This window comes from Peromyscus eremicus, chromosome 2, assembly GCF_949786415.1.
Source record: "Peromyscus eremicus chromosome 2, PerEre_H2_v1, whole genome shotgun sequence".
Lineage (NCBI taxonomy): Eukaryota > Metazoa > Chordata > Mammalia > Rodentia > Cricetidae > Peromyscus > Peromyscus eremicus.
The window spans coordinates 123,305,776-123,330,463 of NC_081417.1; the positions used below are offsets into that span (position 1 = coordinate 123,305,776).

The following is a 24,688-nucleotide window of genomic DNA, read 5'->3' on the forward strand; positions in this document are numbered from 1 at the left end:
AACAGAAGGGCGGCCTGGGATTTAGTTCGAGTGTGTACTTTTGTTTGGATGTCGTTCACTGAGCCTTAAGCTCTGATAGACTCTACTAACACCAGGAGGGAAAGTCGAGAAATGTTGGCTTGTTAGGTAGTAGAAGGGAAAGACATACTTGACCCAAGACAAACCAACAGATTTAACGGAAAAAAGCTTTACACTTTTAAGTGGTTGTAGTGACTTATGTCCCGGTTCCCTCGGTCCACTTCGTCAGTTGTGCAATAAGAAGCCCCAAGCATTTTTTTTTTCTTTTTTTTTGGAGCTTGCGTCAGTTGATTGCATCATGCCCGAGTGAAAGACGTGCGGATGCACGGGGAAGGAAAGGTCCAGAGCTTCTCCAAAGTGCATGCCTGCAGGACACAGACTCGTGCAGAGCAAAACGGGCTTACTGGCTCTCTTCGGAATCCCGAGCAGAAGTCTAACAATGAAATGCTGTAGTCTAGTCTTTTTAATTTGTACAGGGGGACGGGAAATTCCACGCCAACGGGTGACAGGTCCTCTGTCGTGAGACGCAGAATTCACAGATAATAATTCGCATTTTGAATAAATTCAGTGCAGTGGTCCCGGGGGGGGGGGGTTGGCTGGAGCTCAGACGCAATTAACAACGATTTTCCCGAACCTCTCCCCAGCCCCCACCATCTCGGCCCACCTTATCGGTCTGTGTTCCTAGGCTTGGACAAACAGGATTTAGGGAAAGCAAACTCGAGATGTACTCCCCTATCCTTCTACGTGATCTGCACCTTTAAACTTACTCCATTCCAAAGCGGACCCCGGAGGCACCGCCCACATCCGTCTAACATCACTTCCTTCAGTGTTTGGTGGGGGGAAAGAAAAAAAAAAGGAAAGAAATCTGGGAACCGGAGGGGTTGGGCTGAGCGGCGATTGGAGACTGGAGCGGACCCTCTGCTAGGAAGCCTGTGTTCCCTCAGTCCGGTGGCCCTGCAGCTACCACCGTGGAGATGTCGCTTCGTTTCGGGGCCACCTGTTTGCTGTGCTTCAGTTTCCTGATCCTCATCACTTCTTCAGACGGACGCACTGGGCTTGGAAAGGGTCAGACCTGGTTCTTATCGTAATCTTTACCGACCCCGGGTCCCCTTCTTGTCCCTTCTTCTCTCGCTGTATCTTAGGCCACACCAGATTCCTTTTTAACGTCCTCAGCTGCTCCGGGGGATTTCTCGGGGTAGGGAGTACCAGGTCGGGAGAGAATTTAAGAGAGGGAAGTTGTACTTGAGGGCGCTCTTAATTCCTGGGTTTGGGAAGATATGGCTCTTAAATTGGGATGTTTTAAAGAGTCCAACATTGTAGTGTTGAGTGCTTGGGAAGCCTTTAGGAACCATCACCTTTCCGCTTGAAGAAATAGGGTCGCTGGTGACCTGTGTTTCAGAGATAGCCGCTTGGGTCTGAAGGTTCCTCACCATTTCCATGACCCCGCTCCTGAATACCCAGGAGATGCAGAAGAAAGAGCCAAATGAAGGCTAGGTCTTCTGCTAGGTTACCAACAGTTGTCTATGGTGTAGCTCAGCTAGTGTGTTGGAAGAAACTGATTTTTTAGATCGAGGGATCAGTGGTTATGAATGAAGGTTAGGGAAGTGTGAACACCGTACTCCATGTTATTACCTACATCTTTTAAACTTGAATACCTTCTCATCAGTTCTTTTTTGAAAGCTGAAATTAACTAACTGGGTGAGTCGTAAATGGATCCCAACCCTGCTTTGAGTATTTTTGTGTATTGACCTTACTGTATGGGTTCCTTCTGCTGCTGCTGCTGGGGGTGGGGGTGGGGGGTGTATATGTCTGTATGTGTTAAGTGTGGTATCTGCCCACGTGTTTGCTGGTGCATGGCACACCTGACTAGGCCAGAAGAGGATGCTGGGTGTTTTCCTCTGCTGCTTGTACTCCACTTTATGAGACAGGGTGTCTCATTGAACCTGAGCTCACCACCATTTAGGCTGGAGGGGCTGGCCAGTGAGCTCCTGGGATCCCATCCCCAATGTTGGGAGTTACATGAATGAGTTGCCATGCCAGATTTTTATATGACTAGTTAAGATTTGAACTTAGACCCACTTGTCTTCACAATTATTCTTATCTGCTGAGCCGTCTCCAGGCCCAATCATGCTGTTTTTAATTTTAAAGGATTTATTTTTTGTGTGTATGTGCAAATATGTGGCCCAAGTAGGTCAGAAGAGGGTGTCAGCTCCCCAGGAGCTGGAGGTACAGGCCCTTGTGAACTGCCTGACATGGGCTCTGGGAACCAAACTCTGGAAGAGCAGTGAGTTCTCTTAACTATTGAGCCATCTCTCCAGTCCGTTTGTTAGTTGTTGTTGGTGGTGGTGGTGGTTTGATTTGGTTTTGGTTTTCGAGACAAGGTTTCTCTGTGTAGCCCTGGCTATCCTGGAACTCGCTCTGTAGTCCACACTGGCCTCCAACTCAGAGATTCACCTGCCTCTGTCCCCCAAGTGCTGGGATTAAAGGCATGCGCCACCACCACCCAGTGGTTGTTTGTTTTTAATGTTCCTTATTTTTGCATTCCTTGCTGGGCAATGCGACTGAGTGGAAGTTTAGTGGAACCGAACGCAGTCAATTACGTTAGCATTGATTTTTGATCACCAATCATATATTGGTCATTGGCTTGGGTACTAGAGACATGGCATTAAAGAGAACAAAGTTCTTGCTTTTATTAAATGTATATAAAAGTCAGAAAGAGGGTGAGAATAGGATAGATTCATGACAGATTAATAGGAGAATTTCAGCTTTTATCATATAATGCTGTGGTAGAGTAGGAAGTAAAAAAGCTGAAGAGGACAAGGGAGCTGCCATTTACTTGAGTTAGGAAGGTGAGAAAAAGCTTTTCTAAAGTGATGTGTAGATTTCCACCTATGAAGGAAGTGATAAACTGCACAGTGAGCCCTATTAGGTCACAATGTCTCAAGTACTGATAATCCTATTGTAAAACAGACTGATTTATATATTGCTTACATATAGATTCTATGGACATAAGATGATATCATACTCACCTCACCTCAAAAGAGAAAAAAAGTGCTGCCCGAGGCAGGAGTTCCCAAGATTTTGGATGACTATTCTCTCTTCCAGGATGTTTAAATAGCTCCAGCTCTTTGTAGAAGATACCTTGGCAGTTTGCAGAGAGGAAGGACTGAGTGACCTTTCCTACCCTCCCCCAGCAGTTTTCATTGTGAAGCGCAAGCCCAGCAGTTTAGGAGTGTGAACTATACTGGAGTTATTAGGCCTAGATTTTAATCTTGGTCAGGCTGTTTAGCCAGTTCTGGTCTTCCAGAGGGTTGGATTAGAAATGTGTCCTGAGGGCCTTGCAGCTCTAACATCTCAGTGTCTGAAAACACTCGCTGTTCTCTATAGACTAGAAGTCTAAAATAAATCACCCATGAAGAGAAGCATAGTGACTAACATTTACTTTTTGTATGCTAGCTTCCAGGTACTGATCTGTGCAGTTTTTCATACAGTGACTAATTTAATCTCATCGTAACTCTATGAGATGGGTAATATTTCCCTTGTCATCCCCATTTCACAGATGAAGAATCTAAAATGAGGCCTTAGGAGTTAACTAGTAAGTGGATGGCAGGAAGATGAATCCCAGAGCCCGTGTCCTTAACCAGTACACCACTCTGGCCTCCAGTGCAAGGGAAGAAATGAGCCATTCCTGTGCTCATCCCTCCTGTAATAGAAATAGATGACTTCAATCTCCGGAATTAAAAGTGGGCACAGTACCACTCCATGCCCTGTTTACAGGCACCGTCACTCCATGAGACGTGTTTTTGTCAGCTGTATTTAGCACTGTGCAAACGATAGAAGAGCTGAACTCGGATTCCAGCTCAGCTTTCCGACTGCAGACATCACTTGGGCCACAGTCACTCTACCTTTCAGGTACAGGGTCCCTATCTCAGGCCTGGCTGCCGCTCTGACACTCGACCTTTCGTTCTTTAGGTTTCACAGCTGGAACGTGGGCTGATGCTTTTCTAATGTCTTTAAAACAATTTTTAGGACCAAGAGCTTGGACACTGACATAAATACTGTGTTTGGCAATGGCTTTTCCTGATTTGAACGTCATCTTGGGGGAAAAAAAGAGCTGCTGACACAGGAGCCTTTAGCTTCCTTTGCAGATGACTGGCAGAAACTGTCTTGCAGGTGACACCTTAGGAAACTGGAGTGTCTACAGAGGTGCTGCCGTGGCCAGGAGTATGGGTGCTTAGGACTGTGCCTGTATAAGTTCTTTTTCCAGGGGAAAACAAAGGCAAGCAAACGCCCCCAACCCCCCCAACCCCACCCCACCCCGTGTTCCATAGCTGAAGTTGGTGTTCCCAAGGTGCATTTCTTCCTTCATTCATTCTTTAACCTTAGTAAGCCGGGAAGTGTAGTGAATGGCTCTAACTAGAGATGCAACCACCTACACTCCAGTTCCAGCGCTGCCTCTCACAGGCATGGAGCCCTGGGCAAGCTCTTTAACCTCGGTTTCCTTCTCTGTGAGAAGAAAGGAAGGAGTCAGCACCTCACAAGGTTATTCTGAGGAAAGATAAATTAATACCCGTAAACACATTTTAAGAACCGCTGTGCTAAAAAATACATTATCAAGATTGTTTTTGTTACCTAAGCTCTTACATTTTTCATCTCCTGGCGTCTGTGCTGCATTCAGGAGAGCTGGTTACCTCCCCGCCTGTCTCTAGGCTGCTATTTTAACCTATCCATTGAAGTTTTTAAAAATTGAGCAAACAAAAGAGGGGCTGAGAGGGAGTTCAACAAAAGCACTTGCTGCACAAGTGTGTCAACTTACGTTTGATTCCTGGAACCAACTCCACAGTGAAAGTAGAGAATTCACTCCATAAAGTTTTCCTCTGACCTCTACACATGTGCCATGGCATGCACTCCCACGTGCACATACGCACACATACTTGCACACACATTAAAAAGGAAAAAGGAAAGATATAGCAGAAAATACAGAGTCTACATATAGGCCCTTTCTCTTTCCCACTTCCTATATTAGCACTGACACATTTGCTAATGAAGATCTCCAGTTTATATTACATTGAACTATTAGTGTGAATTTTGTGCATTTTAACAAATGTAATGACACTATTAGTTTGCTAGGGCTGCTATGAGTACTATAGATTAAGTGGGGCTCTATTTATCTCTGTTCATGTATGTGTGTGTTCATGCATGTGGAGGCCGGAGGTCAGCCTCAGGTATTGTTTTTCAGGTGGCCATCCACATTATTTTTGAGACAGAATCACTCTTTGGGACCAGGGCTGGCTGGCTGGCTAGTGAACTCCAGGGATCCTGGAGTCTTTTCGTCCCCAGCACTGGAATTACATATGCAGACCATCAGGCCCAGCTTTTTACATGGATTCAGAACTGAAGTGGGTCTTCCTCCTTGTGTAGCAAGTGCTTTACAGACTGAGCACTAAATTCGATGGTTTAAACAACAGAAATTTATGTGTTTATGATTCTAAAGGCTTGAAAGCAAGATCAAGATGTTGGCAGCATTGGTTTCTACTTGTTCTGGCGTTCTGGCTCTTTTCTTTCTCTGTTAACGTGGCTTTCCCTCTATGTGTATTTAATCTCTTCTTTCAAGATGTAGGACCAACTTCATTACCTCTTTAAAGACCGTGTCTTCAAACAGTATCATATTATAAAGTCCTAAGGATCAGAACTTCAGCACCTCTTGAATGCTGGGATTGCAAATATATGCCACCTTTTCCTGGTTTAGATTTGACAGTTTATTTTATGAGTCCATGAGTTATTTCTCTAAACACTTTGTATGTAGTTTTTGTTCTGTTTTGCTTTTAATTCTGTGGTTGATAAACCTAGTACCTAAAGCCCTCATGGCCTAACTCTGTTGCTTCTGATGATTTTTTGCTCCCTCTCTCTCTCTCTCTCTCTCTCTCTCTCTCTCTCTCTCTCTCTCTCTCTCTCTCTCTCTCTCTCTCACACACACACACACACACACACACACACACACACACACACACACACACCCCTATCCAATTTGTGGATCTATGGTGGTGAACTCGCAATAGTTGTTCATCGTTAACTACCTTAGAGTCCTAATGTGGGATATGTTTCCTTCCAGAAAGGTTAGGAGAGTCTCACTCAGGCTCATCTCCAGCTTGCCATATCATAATAGATGTTTGCTTTTGGGGCCTCACCTTTGCTTGTTCTTCTGACTTTGGCTTACTCTGTGTTTGCAGAGGGATTTCCATTGTTGCAGTTGAATCAGTCCTGAAAGTCTGTTTTATCTAGGATGTCATTGTTTTGTGGGTGGGTATCCCTGCAGGTATCCCTGCAGGCTCTTCAGTCAGGCATGTTGCCAAAGCAGGATCCAATTGTCCAGGTTTGAGGCTTGTGAGTAGAGTGATGACGAACACCTTCAGCACCTTCCAGTTCTGGGCATCTTCCCAAATTCACTCTCAATGATTCACTCTTCAGCATCAAACTTGGGGCCTTAGGCAAGTGTCACTTCCCCTCCCCCTTGGCCAGCAGCCCATACTGTTGAGATGGAAAAATGATGGTAGTTAGTTTGGATATCGCTCCTGTGTGTTAACAGGGGTGAGCTTTTGTTTCCCTGTGGTAGAACACTGATAACAATTAGACTAATTCATTTGGGGGAAATAAATATCTGAAAGACGAATGTAGTCACCGAAAAGGCATAAGGCTGGATGTTAAATCTCAGGTTGGTTGTTTAGCAGTGAGATAACCTAGTATAATTTACTAGCTTCTCCGAGAGTCTCAGCTGTAAAGAAAAGCAAAAGCTACTCCATACTGATGTGTCACACTCTGTGTTAACATTTTTATGATTTTGTTTGCTATTCAGAAATAACCTTATGAGAGACAGTGATTATACCTATCCGAATCCGGAGAAAACTGAGATCTAGAGAGGGGAAATAGTGAATGATTGTCAAGGTAGCATGAGTTGGCTTGTATAATGTGCTGTCCACATATGAGGTGATTAATAATAGCAGATACAAGGAACATCACAGAAGAGAGGCCATAAAGAGTAAAAGCCAGAGGATGGGAAGGAACGCTGTGAAATGCTGTCTTCTGGACAGGACATGGCTGTGGCACCACAAACTCACAGCAGCTGTGGCTGCCTACACACGGGTCTCACAAGCCCTACTCCCCTGGGAGGAGCTATAGGCGACATGGGACACACCCACAGAGGAGATTTGCCCCAGAGGGACAAAGGGCAGGGAATAAGAGACAAAGACAGGAGATAGAGGACAGAGGAGAAGAGAAAAGGGGCCAGGGTGGAGTGGGGGAGGTGTTTGCCCTGGAGGGACAAAGGACTGCCTCTGGGTAGAGAGGAGACAGATGTGGCACATAGGAAAATGACAGTTTTAAGAATTTAATGGGAGCTGGAGAGATGGCTCAGCGGTTAAGAGCACTGACTGCTCTCCCAGAGGTCCTGAGTTCAATTCCCAGCAACCACATGGTGGCTCACAACCATCTGTAATGAGATCTTGTGCCCCCTTCTGGCCTGCAGGGATACATGCAGGCAGAACACTATACATAATAAATAAACAAATCTTAAAAATTAAAAAAAATTTAAAAAAAAAGAATTTAATGATTCTCTAACTGATAGAGCCAAAAGGGAGATTTTGATTGCTGAACTTCAGTACTTTGAGAGCTGGACCTTGGTGGTCAGCCTCAGGAGGAGGAAATGGCCAAATAAGGGAATAGACCTTGGTGGCTTCAGGAATGTAATCTGTGGTTTGGCAAGGGGGAGAAAGGTGTTAGCCCAGATCTCAGGGACCCTCAAAAGACCACCACGGAGACCGAATCCCGCATGTAAAAGCAAAGAGCCTTTATTTCAAGCTCCTGAGCTTGGTCCCTCTGTCTGTCCAACACAGCGGTGAGAGCAGAGAGCCCTAAGCTCAGGTGGGGCAGAGTTTTTATCATAGCAGAGGTTGAGGTGAGGGGATTTCCAGGGTCCAGGACCCTGATTGGCTGACAATTGTCTAGGGGTATCTGTAAAACAAAAAATAGGTGTGTGCTAGACTCAGGAGCATCTGGCCACCTTATCTAATGGTTGGAATGTTTGGGATGTCAGGTACTTCATCCCTGGGTGGTATCAGCTTAAGGCTTTTCCTGGATCTGGGTGTTGCCTGCCAGTAAGCCTGTCACAGAAGCTGTGTCTAGGCCCCTAAGCCTGTCATGGCTGCTGTGTGGTTAAGCTATTTGGGGGCCCTTCACAAAAGGTGAATGACGAAACCTGTCTGAGCCGTGTTTGCCGTGGGCTTGCTAGAGCACTTCCAGTAGGTTTGTAACCTAATGGTTGCTGGAGGAGTCGTTCCTCAACGGTGTAGCCATTAGTAAGTTGCCCTTGCTCAAGTAGGTGACCTCCCACACAGGCTCATGAGTGCAATCCTAATTAAACGGACACACACACACACAAATAGGAGGGGAACTTAGGAAGAAGGGCTTTAGTGAGAGGGAAGGATAAAAGAGGATAATATATAGAGGAAATTTTGAAAGAATAAATCAATTCAAATAAACAGCACCTAACATTATGATCACTAGTGTTTTCTGGATATAACAAGATTTTTCAAGAACTCTTTTATGGAGTACTTGCAACAGTCGTGTGTAGTGCTAAGTGCTAGGGAAGCAGGAAAAGATACAAGAAGTTTGGTCCCAGCATTTAGGGAATTCCCTTTGGAATAAGGGAAATGGACACAGAAATGTTTAAAGATTCTGTCTGGGAAATGTAGTGGGACAAGAGTTGGGTGGTTTGTGAGTATGTCCTAATAAAAGGAAATGCCTTAAACCTCAGTGCTGAGTTGGAGGCAAGGGTGGGGAAGAAAGGCAAAGGTAGACAGATTATGAAAAAGCCTGGAGGGGAGAGAATACACACAGTGCTGCATGTAAAGAGGCGGAAATAAATACTTCTGTGTCTTGGGTTTTGAGAAAAGTGTAGAGTGAGGTTGCAAAAGTGAGTAGGGTGCTTTTACTTGTCCTTTGGTCTTAAGACAAAGTCTTTCATGTAGCTTTAGCTGTCCTGGAACTGTATGTAAACCAGGCTGGCCTTGGAACTCAGAGATCCACCTGCCTGCTCTTCCTGAGTGCTGGGACTAAGGGTGTGCGCCACCACACCCAGCCAGGTGTTTTGTTTTGTTTTGTTTTGTTTTGTTTGGGTTTTTCAAGACAGAGTTTCTCTGTGAGCCCTGGCTATCCTGGAACTCACTCTGTAGACCAGGCTGGCCTCAAACTCTTACAGATCCACCTGCTCTGCCTCCCCAGTGCTGGGATTAAAGGTGTGCACCACCATTGCCTAGCCAAGTCTTATTTTCTTGTTGAAGCCTTTGTAAGCAGTCCTTCGAGAGTTGACCTTTTATTTGGAACATTAGATATCCTCCGAAATGTTTCTTACTAAGCAATGATGTCATTGAAAAAGATCATGGGGGCCAGGGAGGTGTGTCAGTGGGTAAAGGCGATTAACACAAATGTTGCCAACCTGAGCTCAGTCCCTGGGACCCACATGGTGGAAAGAGAGGGCCAACTTTTGAAGGTTGTCCTCTGACTTCTACACGAAGGTTGTGGTATATGTAAAAAAAAAATAAACAAATATAGTTTTAAAAAGAAAAAAAAAAACATTCTGGCTGAGTTGTGGGAATAATGACAATTAATGCACCTGACCTCATTTTTTAGTTCCTTATACCAATATTCAGAGGTAGAAATTAGTGTCTTGATTTTATAGATGGTGACATTGGGACTTAAATGGCTTCATTCAAAACCCCACATACTTCATGTGAAGAAGAGTTACAGATCCATGTCTTTGTGACTAAGCTGCACCGTGTGTCACTTCAGGGATACGATTTCTGGTTACAGTGCAGGACATTCTCATTCGCTCTTACAGTATTGTTGGCATAGTTTGTGGTACTTCACATCATTATTTAATCTCCCTAGCAATTATTAATTAGGTGGTATTATCTCCATTGAGAGGCATGAAAACAGTGAGCTGGGTGTTGAACGCCAGGCTCTTAGCTTTGTTGTTTTTTCTTTTTTCCTTCCTGTTTGTGGCTCTATTATAAACATGCCTCACTTCCTTCTGTGTCTATGATCTTTGTTCATTGTATGGATGTTTATAAGGCTCTTTCCTTTCAGGTTTTGGAGATCATATCCACTGGAGGACTTTAGAAGATGGGAAGAAAGAAGCAGCGGCAAGGTATAAAGCATGGTGTCATGCCATTTATAGTAACAAAACTTTCTATTACTTAATAGAATCATTAACTTAGCATTGTTTTCAGGTGAAGGGCTATGTCAAGGCCCCATAAGAACTAAAGTTTTGTTACCGATAACAAAAACTCAGCACTTACTGGGTAAATAATCTGAATTAACTCATTTAGTTTTCACATTTCTATGAAGTATTGTTACTTTCTTTTCTAGCAGTGAGAAATTAAGGCGCTCAACAGTTAATTTGCCCAAGATCCCAAATTGGTATATAGCAGAGCTGAGCTTCCAACACCTCTTTAGGTTCTTTAACTAAAGAGCCTATGCTCTAAACCTGAAAGTTATACTGTCTACTAGCCTAAAGCTAAAATACTGTCATATTTCAGGCTTATGTACAACAACCCAGAGCTTAAGGGCTGGGGGAGGAGGCAGAGGCCAGGAACTGCCCATTGTATACATGGATTGGTTTCTTTAGTCTTCACAACCTCTGAGATTGGTATACCTATGAAATAACTTACAGTTTACAGAAAAGAAACCGAGATACAGAAAAGTGAAATTACCTTGCAGTATTTAAACTGCTGTTAAGTAGCAGATCCACGACTTCCATTTCTCTACTGTACTGTGTTGGAGACTTACTCTACCCCAACATATGTGCCCTGTGTGATACCACACTGCTGGCACAGACATGCTCACACTTACACTCCTGCACCTACCAAACTACTACTTGCTGTTCCAGAACAGAGCCTACAGTCTCGTGACACTGGCGTCTCGAATTTTCTCCAGTAGAATTGCCAGATTTAATAATAGAAATAAAAGATGCCCTGCTAAATTTAAATTTTACACAAAGGAAAATAGAATATGTCCATGCAGCTTAATGCAATTTTTTAAAAATCTTAAATTCAGATTTAATTGGAAAATCTACATTGCATTTGACAAGCCTGTCCAAGATGAAAATTCCCATTAGTCTTTCAAGTTAAAAATTAAGTAATTTGCCGGGCGGTGATGGCGTACGCCTTTAATCCCAGCACTCAGGAGGCAGAGGCAGGCAAATCTCTGTGAGTTCGAGGCCAGCCTGGGCCACAGAATGGGTTCCAGGAAAGGCGCAAAGCTACACAGAGAAACCCTGTCTCAAAAAACAAACAAACAAACAAACAAACAAATAAATAAATAAATAAATAAAATTTTGACCCGAGGATGTAGCTCAGTGGTAGTGCCTGCATGAGGCCCTAGACCAGCACCCCTCTCCCAAACAAATAGAAACAAATTAAAATATCAATCAAGGTCTTCAATGAGTTTTCTGGGTAGCTCACCACTTCTGTTCTTCACACTAATGTACGGCTACCCATAGCATTTTTTACTGTGTGTGGATACTTAATTCTTCCAGTTAAGACCCTTGATTTCCTTAGGGGAACAGTTTTATGTTCATATCATACCATAGAAAGATGTTGACAATTGAAGTAGTTGTTATGAGTGTTATGAGTAAACATTTACTAAGAGCTACGCGGTGTAAGAGAAGTCCTGAATAGAGAAGCATCATTTGTAAATTGCTTTCCGTATGCTAAATCTGATGCTAGTAATTTTTTAGAATGCCCATTAAATCCTAATTAATAAATAGGCATTTTCTTTGACGGCAGGGCAATCATTCTCTTAGGCCTATGACATTTGGTGTAAATAACCGATGCCATTCTAATCTCCGCGTCTCCTTTCTGAGAATTTCGGTCCTGGAACTAGTTGGTTTAGCGTTCCCGTTTCCATAGAAACAAAAGCTCGTAGCCGTGGTGGTGGGGAAACAGGACGTCCGGGCTTCACTTCCGGTTCATGCCGGAAGTTGACGCAACGTCCGCACATGGGTGGCCCCAGAGAATATGCCGCTCGTGGTGTTTTGCGGGCTGCCGTCGACCGGCAAGAGCCAGCGTACGGAAGAGCTACGCCGGGCGCTGGTCAGCGAGGGCCACACGGTGCACGTGGTGGACGATGCTTCGGTGCTGGGCAATGAGAACGCGGCGGTGTACGGCGACTCTGCCCGGGAGAAGACGCTGCGCGCCGCGCTGCGGGCCGCGGTGGAGCGGCGCCTGAGCCGGCAGGACGTGGTCATCCTGGACTCCATGAACTACATCAAGGGCTTCCGCTACGAGCTGTACTGCCTCGCGCGGGCTGCGCGCACGCAGCTCTGCTTAGTTTACTGCATACGCCCGTTCCGGCCGAGCCGCGGCCCTCAGGTGGCTGACGCCACGGGTGACCGCGGCCCGGCTGTCAGTGTGAGCTGGAGGTCGCGCGCCGAGGAGGGTGAGCAACCTCCGGAGACCGGCGCTGCCGGGGAGCAGCGCGCCGCCAGCCCGGTTGCAAATGGGGAAGTCCTGCCCGCCGTCCCCAGGGAACTGGATCCAGAGGAAGTCCCGCCCTCAAGTCTTCCAGCCGTAGTCACTCTGGAGTCGGAACAATCTGCAGAGCCTGCGTCCAGTGCCTTACCTCCCGAACTTTTGGAGTCCTTAGCGCAGCGCTTTGAGTCTCCCGACTCTCGGAACCGCTGGGATCGACCCTTGTTCACCGTGGTGGGTTTAGAAGAGCCATTGCCGCTGGCTGAGATCCGGGCTGCTCTGTTTGAGAACCGGGCCCCCCCACCCCATCAGTCTACGCAGTCCCAGCCCCTAGCCTCTGGCAACTTTCTGTACCAGTTGGACCAGGCTACGAGCCAGGTGTTGACTGCTCTGATGGAAGCACAGAAGAGCGCTGTACCCGGAGACGTGTTAACACTTCCTGGCACCACACAGCATCTCCAGTTTACCCGGCCCTTGACCTTGGCGGAACTGAGTCGCCACCGTCGCCAGTTTATTTCCTACACAAAAATGCATCCCAACAACGAGAACTTGCCTCAACTGGCCAACATGTTTCTTCAGTATCTGAGCCAAAGTTTGGACTAATAGCGGTAGTGGGAGGCGGCGATGGCTCCTGTCTTTATTCCACTGTACTTTGTCTAGGAAGAATGGTCTGGAGGTCCACAGAGCGTACTGTAGTGCTAGGATTGCTAAGTTTGACTGCCTCTGTGCGTGTCACATCTGAGTGTATAGCATAAGCTGAGGCATAGGTGCTCCAGAAATCTCAGGTGGGCAGAGTTTTTCTTTGGTTGGGCTCTGCTTGGGGATACTAACTACATCGGGATGGAGGATTGTTTTAAATCAACTGTGAGTAGAAAGCGAAGACGATACAGTTTTGTATGGCCCTTCTTTCATACGACAAGTATTTTTGAGTGCAGTACTTCTTGCTATCTATCCTGGAGCTTCGAACACAGGTGCATCTTTTGTTCTGGGAAACTGATATTTGTGTAAGACAACCATTAGATATTTCCTCTAATAAAAATCTTTTAAAGTTGTCTGTTGGACTCTTAATGTTATCCCTGCAACCTAATGCCTTATATATACATGTGTCGTGGCATGTCTTTGGCTGATAGTATTTTTATATAAGAGGCTTAGTTATTTGGACTATACGTTGTGGTACCTCCCATAACGATTGTGCTTCATCGTGTATTTCAAGGCAAACAACATTGTCATCTTAATTTTGTTGGTAACAAACGGTAAGTACTGGATCCCCGTTATCTATGATTTTTTCAGACTTTTCTTTTGCCTTGAGAAATTGTTTGTGTGGAATGCACACATGCTCAATAGGATGAAGGGTAGCCATCACAGAACCTGTGGAGGATTAACTAGCTGCTGGGAGAAGGTGCTTTTGGAAGACTGTAGAAAAGTTAGTATTTGAAATACCGCTGTAGAAAAATGGTCAGCAAACATGTATTATCTAGATGGCTCTTCTAAATGAAGGACACTATAATGAACATTGGTTTTGGAATCAAGTCTTTGTTAGCTTATAAATGGCAAAACTTTATTTTATACAGTCTGTTAGTTAATCTCTTGGGAGTCTTGATCTTTCTGGGTGGGACTGGGGATTGAACCCAGAACCTTGTACATGCTGGGCATGTGCTTTATCTACCATTGAGCTACATCACAGATTAATTTTCTCCTTTCTATGAGACCATTAATAGTATCCACCCTAGATGAGTGTGTTGGCATATGCTTGTAATCCTAGCACTCAGGAGGCTGAGGCAGGAGGATTGCCATGGGTTTTAGCCCAGTGTAGGTTATGTAGAGACCCTGAATCAAAAGTACAAGGACAGATGAGATGGCAGGTCATGCAAGAGTGCTCGCCTCCAAGCCTAACAGTCCAAGTTCAATCCCCAGGACTTAGACCGTGAAAGGAGAAGACCTATGATCTCCAGTGTATATGCTGTCTTCCTTGCTAGGTCTCCCAGGAGCATGCATGGATGCACATACACTCAAATAAATGTAATTATTATTCCAGGCGGTGGTGGCAGATGTGTTTAATCCCAGCACTCAAGGAGGGAGAGGCAGGCAAATCTCTTGAGTTCCAGAACAGCCAGAGCTACACAGAGAAACCTTGTATTGAAAACCAATAAGAAATAAGTATAATTATTTTTCACACTCAATTAAATGTAATTATTCATTGAAATGCAGGGTCTCACTATGTAGCCTTGGCTGGCCTGCAACTCATTATTTAGACCAAGCTAACCTCAGATTCAGAGATCAGCCTCCAGACTGCTGACGTTAAAGCCATGTATCACAATGCCTGGCCCATAATTACAAATTTTTAAAAAGTTTCTACCCTAGGGTTATTTGTGGGGCTATGTAGTGAATGCCATCTCCTTACCCTTGTCATTCTTGTGTGGTTTATAAGCCTTTGCAAATGTCAAAGGCCCAAGTCAGTCCATTCGGATTCTTAGTAAGTCTAAGGTGAGGTAGCTAAACAGTTCACCTAACACTTACTAAATGAGCTAATCATGTAGACTAGCACTGGCGTAGCGTGAATGCTCTGTGTTTGAGATCAATAACAATGTATGTGGTGGACATAGCGGATGTAAAGACGCTGAGAGTACTGTGTCTGAGACATTCTAAGTGTCATGGAGAAGGTGACGGAAGAGGTGCTGGACACCTAAACTCAAGCTGTCATGCTTACACAGCAAGCATTTTACCCACTGGCCCTGTTGATAATTTCTCTCCTAATTTTTTACTTAGCATGCTAATGGAAGGTTTTTATTTACATTTTCAGTTGTGTAATAATCACTTAGAGATACAGTAACATCTAAAATATAATTTGATGTTTTTCTTCTATTCCACTTTTTTCTCCCTACTTTTGGTTTTTCGAGGCAGGGTTTCTCTGTGTAGCTTTGCACCTTTCCTGGAACTCACTTGGTAGCCCAGGCTGGCCTCGAACTCACAGAGATCCGCCTGGCTCTGCCTCCCGAGTGCTGGAATTAAAGGTGTGTGCCACCACCGCCCGGCTTTCTCCCTACTTTTAAAGCCAAATTTGCAGAACTAATGAAAACAGAATTTACAGTAGTTTTTCTGATAATCTATTAGTGAAATAGTTGGATTGTTTTACAGTTTCCCAACTGAAGCCATACAGCAGGAACATTTATATGCAATACTCTGACTCAATGAACTGGTTGTTGTTTTGTTAGCGTACTTTTGAAGGATTTTACTAGAAAATAATTTCTTTGTTTTTAAGTGGCTTGCCCCTGATGGTGATCATCCATAAGTCTTGGTGTGGAGCTTGCAAAGGTAAGTACAAGTGTTTCACTCTGACATCAGGCTTGCTTGCAGAGCATTGCTGATTTCCTTGAACAATACCAAATAAATTCAACACATTCTCTCCCTTCATGAAATTTGCAGTTATTTTTGCAGGAGGCTTGAGGGGGGATGGGATGATTAAGATACAGTTCACGTGGTGTTTGGAGTTAAGTATTTTAATGTCATGGACAGTACATCTAAGGAGAATCTGGAATTCTGTACAGAGGGACATAAACGGTTTAGGGAAGGAGAGAATCAGTCAGAACCAGAGGATATTTGACTGTGGCATATTCTTTCTGCCTGCCGTGTCACCAATCAGGTTTTATCTTTCACTGATACACTACAACTAGTAAAATCCTAGTTGAAAAGAAGTACAGCTGGGCACGGCAGCTGCCTGTAATCCCTGCACTCAGGAAGCTGAAACAAGCATTGGTGCAAGTTTGAGGTCACCCTGGACAACAGAGTGAGTCCTTGTCTCAAAAATAAGATCAATAAGAGGAATGTAAAAGCCAAGTACTGTAGTGCATGTCTGTAATCCCAGCACTTGGGAGCCTGAGGCAGGAGGATCAGAAGTTCAAGGATAGCATGAGTTCCATCGAGAGACCCTGCTTTTTCTTTCTTAACTTTTAAAATTTTAGTTAGTTTTTCTTTAGTACACATTTGTTTATATTTCATTGTATTTATGAGTGTTTTTTGCCTGCATGTATGTATGTGTACCACACTTAGGCTTGGTGCCTTCAGAGGGCAGAAGAGGGTAGGTAGATCCCCTAGAACTAAAGTTACAGAGGATGGTAAACCACCCTGTGGATCCTGGGAATCAAACTCAGGTCCTCTGCAAGAGCAGTAAGTGTTCTTAACCGCTGACCCGTTGCTCCAGCCCAGCATTTTATTTATATCTGTTGTGTGGGTGTTTTGTGTTGTTTTGAGACAGGGTCTCATGTAGCCTAGGCTAACTGTGAACTCACCGTGTAGTGAAAGATGACCTCAAACTTCAGATCTTCCTGTCTCCCCCGAGTCCTGGAATTACAAGTGTGTGCCACTATACCTGGGTACTGGGGATCTAAGCCAGGGCACTGTGCATGCTGAACAAGCACTTTCCTAACTGACCTATACTCCCAGCCCAAGAGACCCCATTATTTAAAACAAACAAACAAACAAACCAGCAAAACCAAAACAAACCCCAGAGGTGGTGTTGGGACTCCTTATCCCAGCACTTGGGAGACAGGCATGAGAACTCCAGTGAGGTCCAGGACAGCCTGGGCCGTAGTGTGAGGGTCAACACCGCCCCCCTCATCAACTACTAACATTGTGGCTCCTTTTTCAATAGAGATCAAATTGAAATATAACTATAAAAAGCAAACTGCAGAGGCCAGTGAGATGGCTTATTGAGTAGACACTTGCTACACAAGTCTGGCATCACAAATTTGATTCTTGGAACACATGTAAAGGTGGAAGGAGAGAACAAACTCCACATAGTTGTCTTCTGACCTCCATGTGTACTATATAACACACACACACACACACACACACACACACACACACATTTACAGTGTGGAGGTCACAGGACAACTTGTGGGAGTCCACTCTTCTGCCATGTGGGTTACAGGGATTGAACTCAGGTCATCAGGAGTGGCAGCGGGCATCCTTACCCACTGAGCCATCTCTTCTGCCCATAAATAATCTTTTTGTTTTGGGGGGGCAGGGTCTCACTATGTAACCCTGGCTGTGCCAGAACTCACTACATAGACCAGGCTGGCCTCAACCTAACAGAGGTCCTCCTGTTATGTCCTTGATTAAAGACTTGTGCTACCACACCCAGCTCCCCATTGTCCTTATTTCATAAATGAATCCCAGTTGCCATCACATCACAATGCAAGTGTTACAAGTGAGAAGCTAGATGCCCAGTTCTTATGATTTTTTTTTTTTTTTTTTTTTTTTGGTTTTTAAAACATTCTTGTCCTTATTGTTACTGTTGTTTGAGACAGGTCTCACTGTGTGGTTCTGGCTGACCTGGAACCCACTTTGTAGTCAGGGCTAGCCTGGAACTCAGAGAGATCCACCTGTCTCTGAGTCCAGAACTCTGGGAGTAAAAGTGTGCTACACCATGCCTGGCTTTTTTTTTTTTTTTAATTGGGACAGGTCTTGCTATGTTGCACAGGTTGGTCTTAAACTCAAGTAGTTCAAGTTACCTTCTGCCTCTATCTCCCCAATAGCTGGGTCTACAACTGTACCATCGTGTATTCTGGAGTTTTTTGTTTTAACTGTACATGTTGAGGACATGTACATTTGTGTGCATGTGGAGGCTGGAGATCAACCTTGAATATCTTTTCCAATTGGTTTCCATGTTTCTTTTTCATTTTATTTATTAATATTGTGTATGTGCTCACATGATGTGTGGGTAAATAACAGAGGACAACTTCGTGTATCCGTTTTCTCCTTCTACCTTTTCATAGATTCTGGGGATCAAATTCAGGTTGCCAGGCTTGCACGGCAATTGCTTTTACCTGCAGCCATATTGCTAATCCCTACTTAGTTTTTTGAGGCAAGGCCTCTCGTTGGAACCTGGAGTTACCAGATTAGGTAAGGCTGACTAGCAAGCCAGTCAGTCCCAGAGATCCTCCTGAATGCTGCAATTACAAGTGTATGCTACCATATCCAGCTTTTTTGGTGAGTGCTGGGGGTTGAACTTAGGCCCTCAGGCTTGCATGCAGCACTTTACAGACTAGACCATCTTCCCAGCCCTCAATTCTAGTTTTTTAGACTTAAAAGCTTCAGTTATATGAGTTAGTTTAGCAAATACCTGACCCATCAATGAGAATTAGTGATGTTTATACTCACTAGTGTTTAAGTTTGATAATATTTCTGTCATTGCAAAATGTTTTCTTTTTTTCTCCCTAGCTTTAAAACCCAAATTTGCAGAATCTACAGAAATTTCAGAACTGTCCCATAATTTTGTTATGGTAAATCTGGAGGTAAGACTTCAAGAGTTCCACACACACACACCAACCTCTGTGATTTTAAGGTATTGTTTTAGATTTAGTATAAAGTGATACTGGGCAGAACTGGCTACTTGTATATGTTGTTTTTCTCTTGACCTCTAATACTAAGGTTTACACGAGTGCTGTATTAGAAAGCCATGCAGCATTTGGAGAGGAAGTAGAAATGATGAATTTGACTAGGTGCCTAAAATTTGGAGACTTCATCCTTAGCCTCTGATTATGATAGATTTTACATTTTCATAGAGCTGTTCTGTAGACAGCCATATATAGAAGCTACAACATCCTGCAAATTGTGATTCAGTTGAGCACCTACTAGATGCTTGGCTGTGTTAGCCTTTTATGTGCAGCCTTCCTGTGTCCTCGTGGAGCATCTCTCAGGGACTTCATACAGAATTCAGGTCTTGGAATTCTGAATCTTAGAATATCAAGTTTTAGAAGGGATTTTTTTTTTTGGTCATTGGTATTGTTCCCATTTCATAGACAGGTCTGAAGTCAAGTGTGTGATTCTGTCAAAATCCTAAGAACCTAAAAAGAGAGAAAATACTGTGACCAAGGTGTGCTCCCTTCCAGGCCATATTCTTCAAGTGTGGTACCATGTAGTACTTTACAATGATGCTTCTAGACATTAAGTTTCTTTAAAGAGATTGTTTGCTTAAACATAGATCCAAGAATCTTCGGAATGTGTAAACAGTCAACATTAAAGCATCGAGCGTGTATAGCCCAGTGCTAATTAAAGCAGTGTAAATAAATAACCATATTTTTTAAGTATATAATTTATTTTTGTTTTATATTCATTGGTGATTTCCTAGATGTATGTCTGTGTGAGGGTGTCAGAAGCCTTGGAACTGGAGTTCCAGACAGGTGTGAGCTGCCATGTGGGTGCTGCTGGGTCCTCTGGAAGAGCAGCTAGTGCTCTCTCCAGCCCTCATAATGGCACTATTTAATCCCTGTAAATGCCACAAGCTATAACATTACTGTTTATTTCCCGTGAACACTATCTCATTACTTTCCGGGGTACACTGGGATTTCTCATTCAAAGAGGACAAGATGTCTCCAGTGAATATTCTCCAACTTCAGAAAATGTAGTAACAATGTCAGTCTTACTCATTCAGGAAATACTGTGTGCGAGTCAGTGATACAGGATTGGGAGTGCAACAGTGAACAAAATTCCCTCACTGAAGTAACAGTCTAACATGGGAAAACCAATAAAATGAAATACATCAGGTGGTGGTTAATGCTATGGCTGAAAGTTAGCGGTGAAGGAGATAAGATTACTAACAATTTAAAATAGGCAGTTAGGAAAGAAAATTCTATTTGATCAAAAATCAGAAGCAGAAAAGGGAGTGAACCCAGTGGGTGATGGGGAAGCGTGTCCAGGCAGAGCAAGTCCAGAGGCCCAAGTTATGTGTGTGTCTGGTTTGTTGAATGGCGGTAACAATAAGCACAATTGTTAACGTGGCTAACGATGCCTGAACAAGGTAGAACATGAAGTTTAAGACTTGCTGGGGGGAGGGGGGGGGCATGAGCAGCTCATAGAGAGCCTCCTGGCCTGAGCAAGCCTGGAATCCTCTGGAAGGCTCTGAGAAGAGGAGGAATATGTTCTTATCTAAGGTTTATATTTAATCTTAACAGGATGAAGAGGAACCCAAGGATGAAGATTTCAGCCCTGATGGGGGTTATATTCCACGCATCCTTTTCTTGGGTAAGGCAAAAGAGCCTGTTGGGTGACCCAGGATAAGATGTTGGTAGAGACAAATGAATGATAAGCATTGGAATTATACTGGTGACAAACTGAAGTGTCCAAAAACCAAGCAGTCAAGAATGAGGGACCTGGGGCAAGGTACTGCGTGCCTATAATCCTAGCGTTGGAGGATCATGTGTTTGAGGCTGGCCTAGGCTACAGAGAGCTCTTGAGGTAGTGATGGTGAGAATGAGCAAGCTTTCCCCGTTAAATAACTGCTGTTATAGGGAAGCATAAAGAGTGTGACCTTCCGTTGAGTCACTCATAGTCATTTGGACATCACCCATGTATCAAACACGGTGTTAGACACCTACTAGGAATAGATAAGTAGTTCTGACCCTTGGGTCTGTATGCAGCTAAACCAACGGAATAGCATAACCAGGCATGTGTCTTTCAACATTTTTTGTTTTGTTTTTTTAAAGACAGGGTTTCAGGTTAGGGATTTAGCTCAGTGGTAGATAAATAAATTAATGTTTGGGGACATCCTAAGAATACATGAAATCCTTTCTCCAAAAACAAAACAAAAACACAAACAAACAAACAAAAAAACCCAAAAATTAATATACAGAAAAATTTTTGCCAGATTTAATGGGTAATACAAATAAGAAAATGTATAATTCTATCATTATCAAGTAGAAAGGGAATAGCATTTGCCAAGGTACAGACGGAAATCATAAGCTATGTTCAAAGAAATACATGGAATTTTTTACGATTATAGCATGAAATTCCAGTGTGGTGACATGATGAGCTGCAGAGAAGGGTCTCATCTCCTGAGGGCCTGTCTACCAAATGGTGCTCAAAGTACCTTTCTGTTGTAATTACTGCAGTCCTCACACCGTTTGTCTTCAATAGATCCCAGTGGCAAGGTGCGGCCTGAGATCATCAATGAGAGTGGAAACCCCAGCTACAAATATTTCTACGTCAATGCTGAGCAAGGTACAGTCCTGAGAGAAAGGAGGCAGAGTGGTTGATCCCAGCAAGGTCTGTGACAGGAACCTACTTCTATGAGCCTGTTGGTGGAACATCTCCCACTTGACAAGGTTTTGGCTAGATTCTATATCAGATACAATTGGAACATAAAACTGAGCCAGTGGAAAACTAATGACTGGTTAAAAGCTGAAGTGGTTGGTATGTAGATGTAACCAACCGTCTTATTAAATAAGAAACACAGAGCCGATTAGAGAAGAAAGCCAAGAGGTCAGAACTAAGAGCCTTACCCTTCCTGCTTCAGCCAAGAGAGCTCTCCGAAGAGGGGCTGCTTCCTGTGTGTATGTCTTTATATAGTCTAGCTGTGCCTTCTCATTGGTTGTAAACCCAAACACATGACTGCCTCTGTAGAGACTTCCAGGTCTTCTATGGTTGGTATTGAGATTAAAGGCATGTGTCTCCAATGCTGGCTGTATCCTTGAACACACAGATCTACCTAGCTCTGTCTACCAAGTGCTGGGATTAAAGGCATGCGCCACCACCGCCACGCTCTTGCTATGGCTCTAATAGCTCTGACCCCTGGGCAACTTTATTTATTAATATACAATTAAAATCACATTTCAGTACATTGGTATGTAAAATGAATAAAAAATTGGAGCTTATGGCGGTGGGTGCTGGCTTCTGGCCTCAGTTTTCCCATTGCATCTGTACTGTTCTTAGAAGGATCCAGAGGAAGAGGAATGCGAACTGTTAGCTGAGCAAGGCAAAGCAGTTTCCTAGATAGTAAACTAAATGGACAAGCAATCTAAGAATTTGTCTCTGGCTCTGGCAAGATGGCTCAGTGGGTAAAGGCACCTGCTGCTAAACCGGACGACCTAAGTTCATGTCCCAGAACCGGTAGAAGGAGAGAACTGACTCCTGCTAGCTGTCCACTGACCTCTACACAGGTGCTGTTGTATATTGCACACACACACTCAAAATAAATAAGAAATGTAATACAAAATATTAATGTGTCCCTAGAAAGACACAAAGACAATTCGAACTATGAAAATGAGCGTGGGGGGGGGGGGTAAGACTTGCTAGAAACATGTATGTAGCTTGAGTCCGAAGAGTGAGTTGTAGTCAGCTGAAAAGAGAAAGCACATTGCAGGCAGAGGGGATGGCGTGGCACAGAGGGTGAAGGGAGGCTGAAGTATCTGCCTCACTTTTCGGTCTCTTGGGTCTGAAGTGCTGTCATTCTAGAGGCAGGGGGCGGAGTCACTGCATCCCCCTACCCCCAGCCTTTAAAGGATAGCCGGGTAGTTGCTTGCTAAGTTGCCACGTATCACTTATTGTTAGACTGTCCAGTCACTGGTCACTTTGTAGTTGTCCGTGGAACTCTTATTCCTAGATGGGAAAGGGGAAGAGATAGAGAGGTGTTATATCTGTCCTCCGGGTAAGGAGGATGCACCCACCTTAACCAGTGTGAGTACCTGGAAATGGCATCAGATGCAGACTTCCCACACAGAGGGGGCAGTGGGGCTTTCGGCCCTAAGACTCTGCAATTGCTCTTGTGGTCCCCACACTACCACAGTCCAAAGGGAAGCACAAGGCTTTCCCAGAGTTCTCACAGCTTAGTTGGCATGAGATTGGAAACACTGAAACCTGGCTTTACCAAGAACATAAGTAAAACATAAAGGAAGAAACTAACTACATTAGCTGCTTTTATGAGCAAGTGTGGGTTTGCAAGATTCCCAAGACAGACTGGCTCGGCCCAGCTCCCACCATGCTGTTGTAAGTCCACCACTCATAGGTCTGCACGGCCCTCACTGCCCCCCTGGAAGTGCAAACGGGTACATAGGAGGGATTCTTGAGATGCAGGAGACATTCGACTGCCTCGGTCTTTTCCCCAAGCTTCTCTTTTTTCCCCCTGAGAACTTGACTTTTTCCATTCTGTTATTCATAGTAGAAATGACAAGCCCTTCAGGAAAGGTCATTTCCTCTCGTGATGTGCACGTGCATGCGTGTGTACTCACACCCATCACCATCTCTATAAAGAATGAGATAAATGCAGCAAAGGCCTGAGCGGGCGGCAGGAAAGTGTTCCCTCTTCCCCGAGTGACAGCTGAGCATGTGCAGTCATGATAGGCATCAACAAGAACGCTACAGGGTTAACCAAAGTAACAATTAGGATTTCTATAGGTCTTAATAGTTTATGAAACACTTATTATCCGTGCTCTTTGCTTAATTTTCCTAACAGTGTGATATAAGTGGCATTCTCTCGCTTTATAGACTGGGAGGGAAGAGAGATCCATGACACGATAGGGCTGAAATCCAGAAGTAGATCTTGAGTTCGGGTCTCTTCTTATATCTCTCCTAAAACATTTAAAGTCTCTGCTTGTTGTCAGATGCCAGCTGCTAAAGATGGCCCATGCTTACCACACCCCTTACCTCTATTCCAGTTGTTCAGGGGATGAAGGAAGCTCAGGAGAGGCTGACAGGTGATGCCTTCAGAGAGAAACACCTTCAAGACGAGCTGTGACGTGAAGGAGTGTTCTGGAAGAAAAGCAGCAGGGAGGGAATCCCGAGGAATCACCCAGAACAGTTAAACACCAGGAAACCGAGCTTGTCCCTACACCGGAAGGAGTTCTCACTGTGGAAGAGGCATGCTGACGAAGCTGGTCTGTGCATCCAGCAGCATGGCCAACCGTCTTCTGCTCCCTCTCTCCTGAAATATCCATTCCTTTGAATGTAAAGGATGAAACTCTGATACAAAACTTGAGCCACTTACTCCGTGTCAGTATTTGAGTCTTTACCCACTTTCTTCTACTGAATTCATGCCGAAGTGAACGGAGATGGGATGTATCTTTTCTATAATGTTTTTTAAGAAGACATTCTCCTTTTCTCTTGGTGATAATCCCGGGCTTCTTCCTGAAATTTTGTGCCCTCTCTCTGCTCAGGCCTCCCTGTTCGCATGAATGTGTGTCAAGAATGGCCATGTGCTGGGACTCAGTCCAGCTGGAAGCATGCTTTCCCTGTTGCTGTTAGAGACACTCAATCCTTCAAGCCCTATGTGAGCCATTTTGTCAATTCATCAACTGTATTTTTGTACTGGGGTTAAAACAAAAACAAGAGATATTAATTATTTCATTAAGCTTTAATAAAACTTTAAACAGAAA

The 24,688-nt window shown here is 44.2% G+C and overlaps 2 protein-coding genes across 3 annotated transcripts; both read left to right on the top strand.

The window, feature by feature from the left end:
* The first annotated feature begins 624 nt into the window (after positions 1-624).
* Positions 625-24,688, top strand: Txndc12 (thioredoxin domain containing 12). Of its 2 annotated transcripts, none has more exons than XM_059254684.1 (7): positions 625-1,083; positions 10,159-10,219; positions 15,802-15,854; positions 18,762-18,835; positions 20,495-20,564; positions 21,456-21,539; positions 23,972-24,688. In XM_059254684.1, the coding sequence occupies exons 1-7, from the start codon at positions 993-995 to the stop codon at positions 24,049-24,051; spliced, it is 513 nt and encodes a 170-aa protein (XP_059110667.1). In that variant the 5' UTR covers positions 625-992; the 3' UTR covers positions 24,052-24,688. The 2 variants fall into 2 exon arrangements, with proteins under 2 accessions (XP_059110667.1, XP_059110668.1); XM_059254685.1 differs by lacking the exon at positions 625-1,083 and adding an exon at positions 6,787-7,158.
* Kti12 (KTI12 chromatin associated homolog) lies at positions 12,027-13,574 on the top strand. The gene has a single exon (XM_059254683.1). It carries the CDS (start codon positions 12,090-12,092, stop codon positions 13,143-13,145), a length of 1,056 nt encoding a protein of 351 aa, XP_059110666.1. The 5' UTR covers positions 12,027-12,089; the 3' UTR covers positions 13,146-13,574.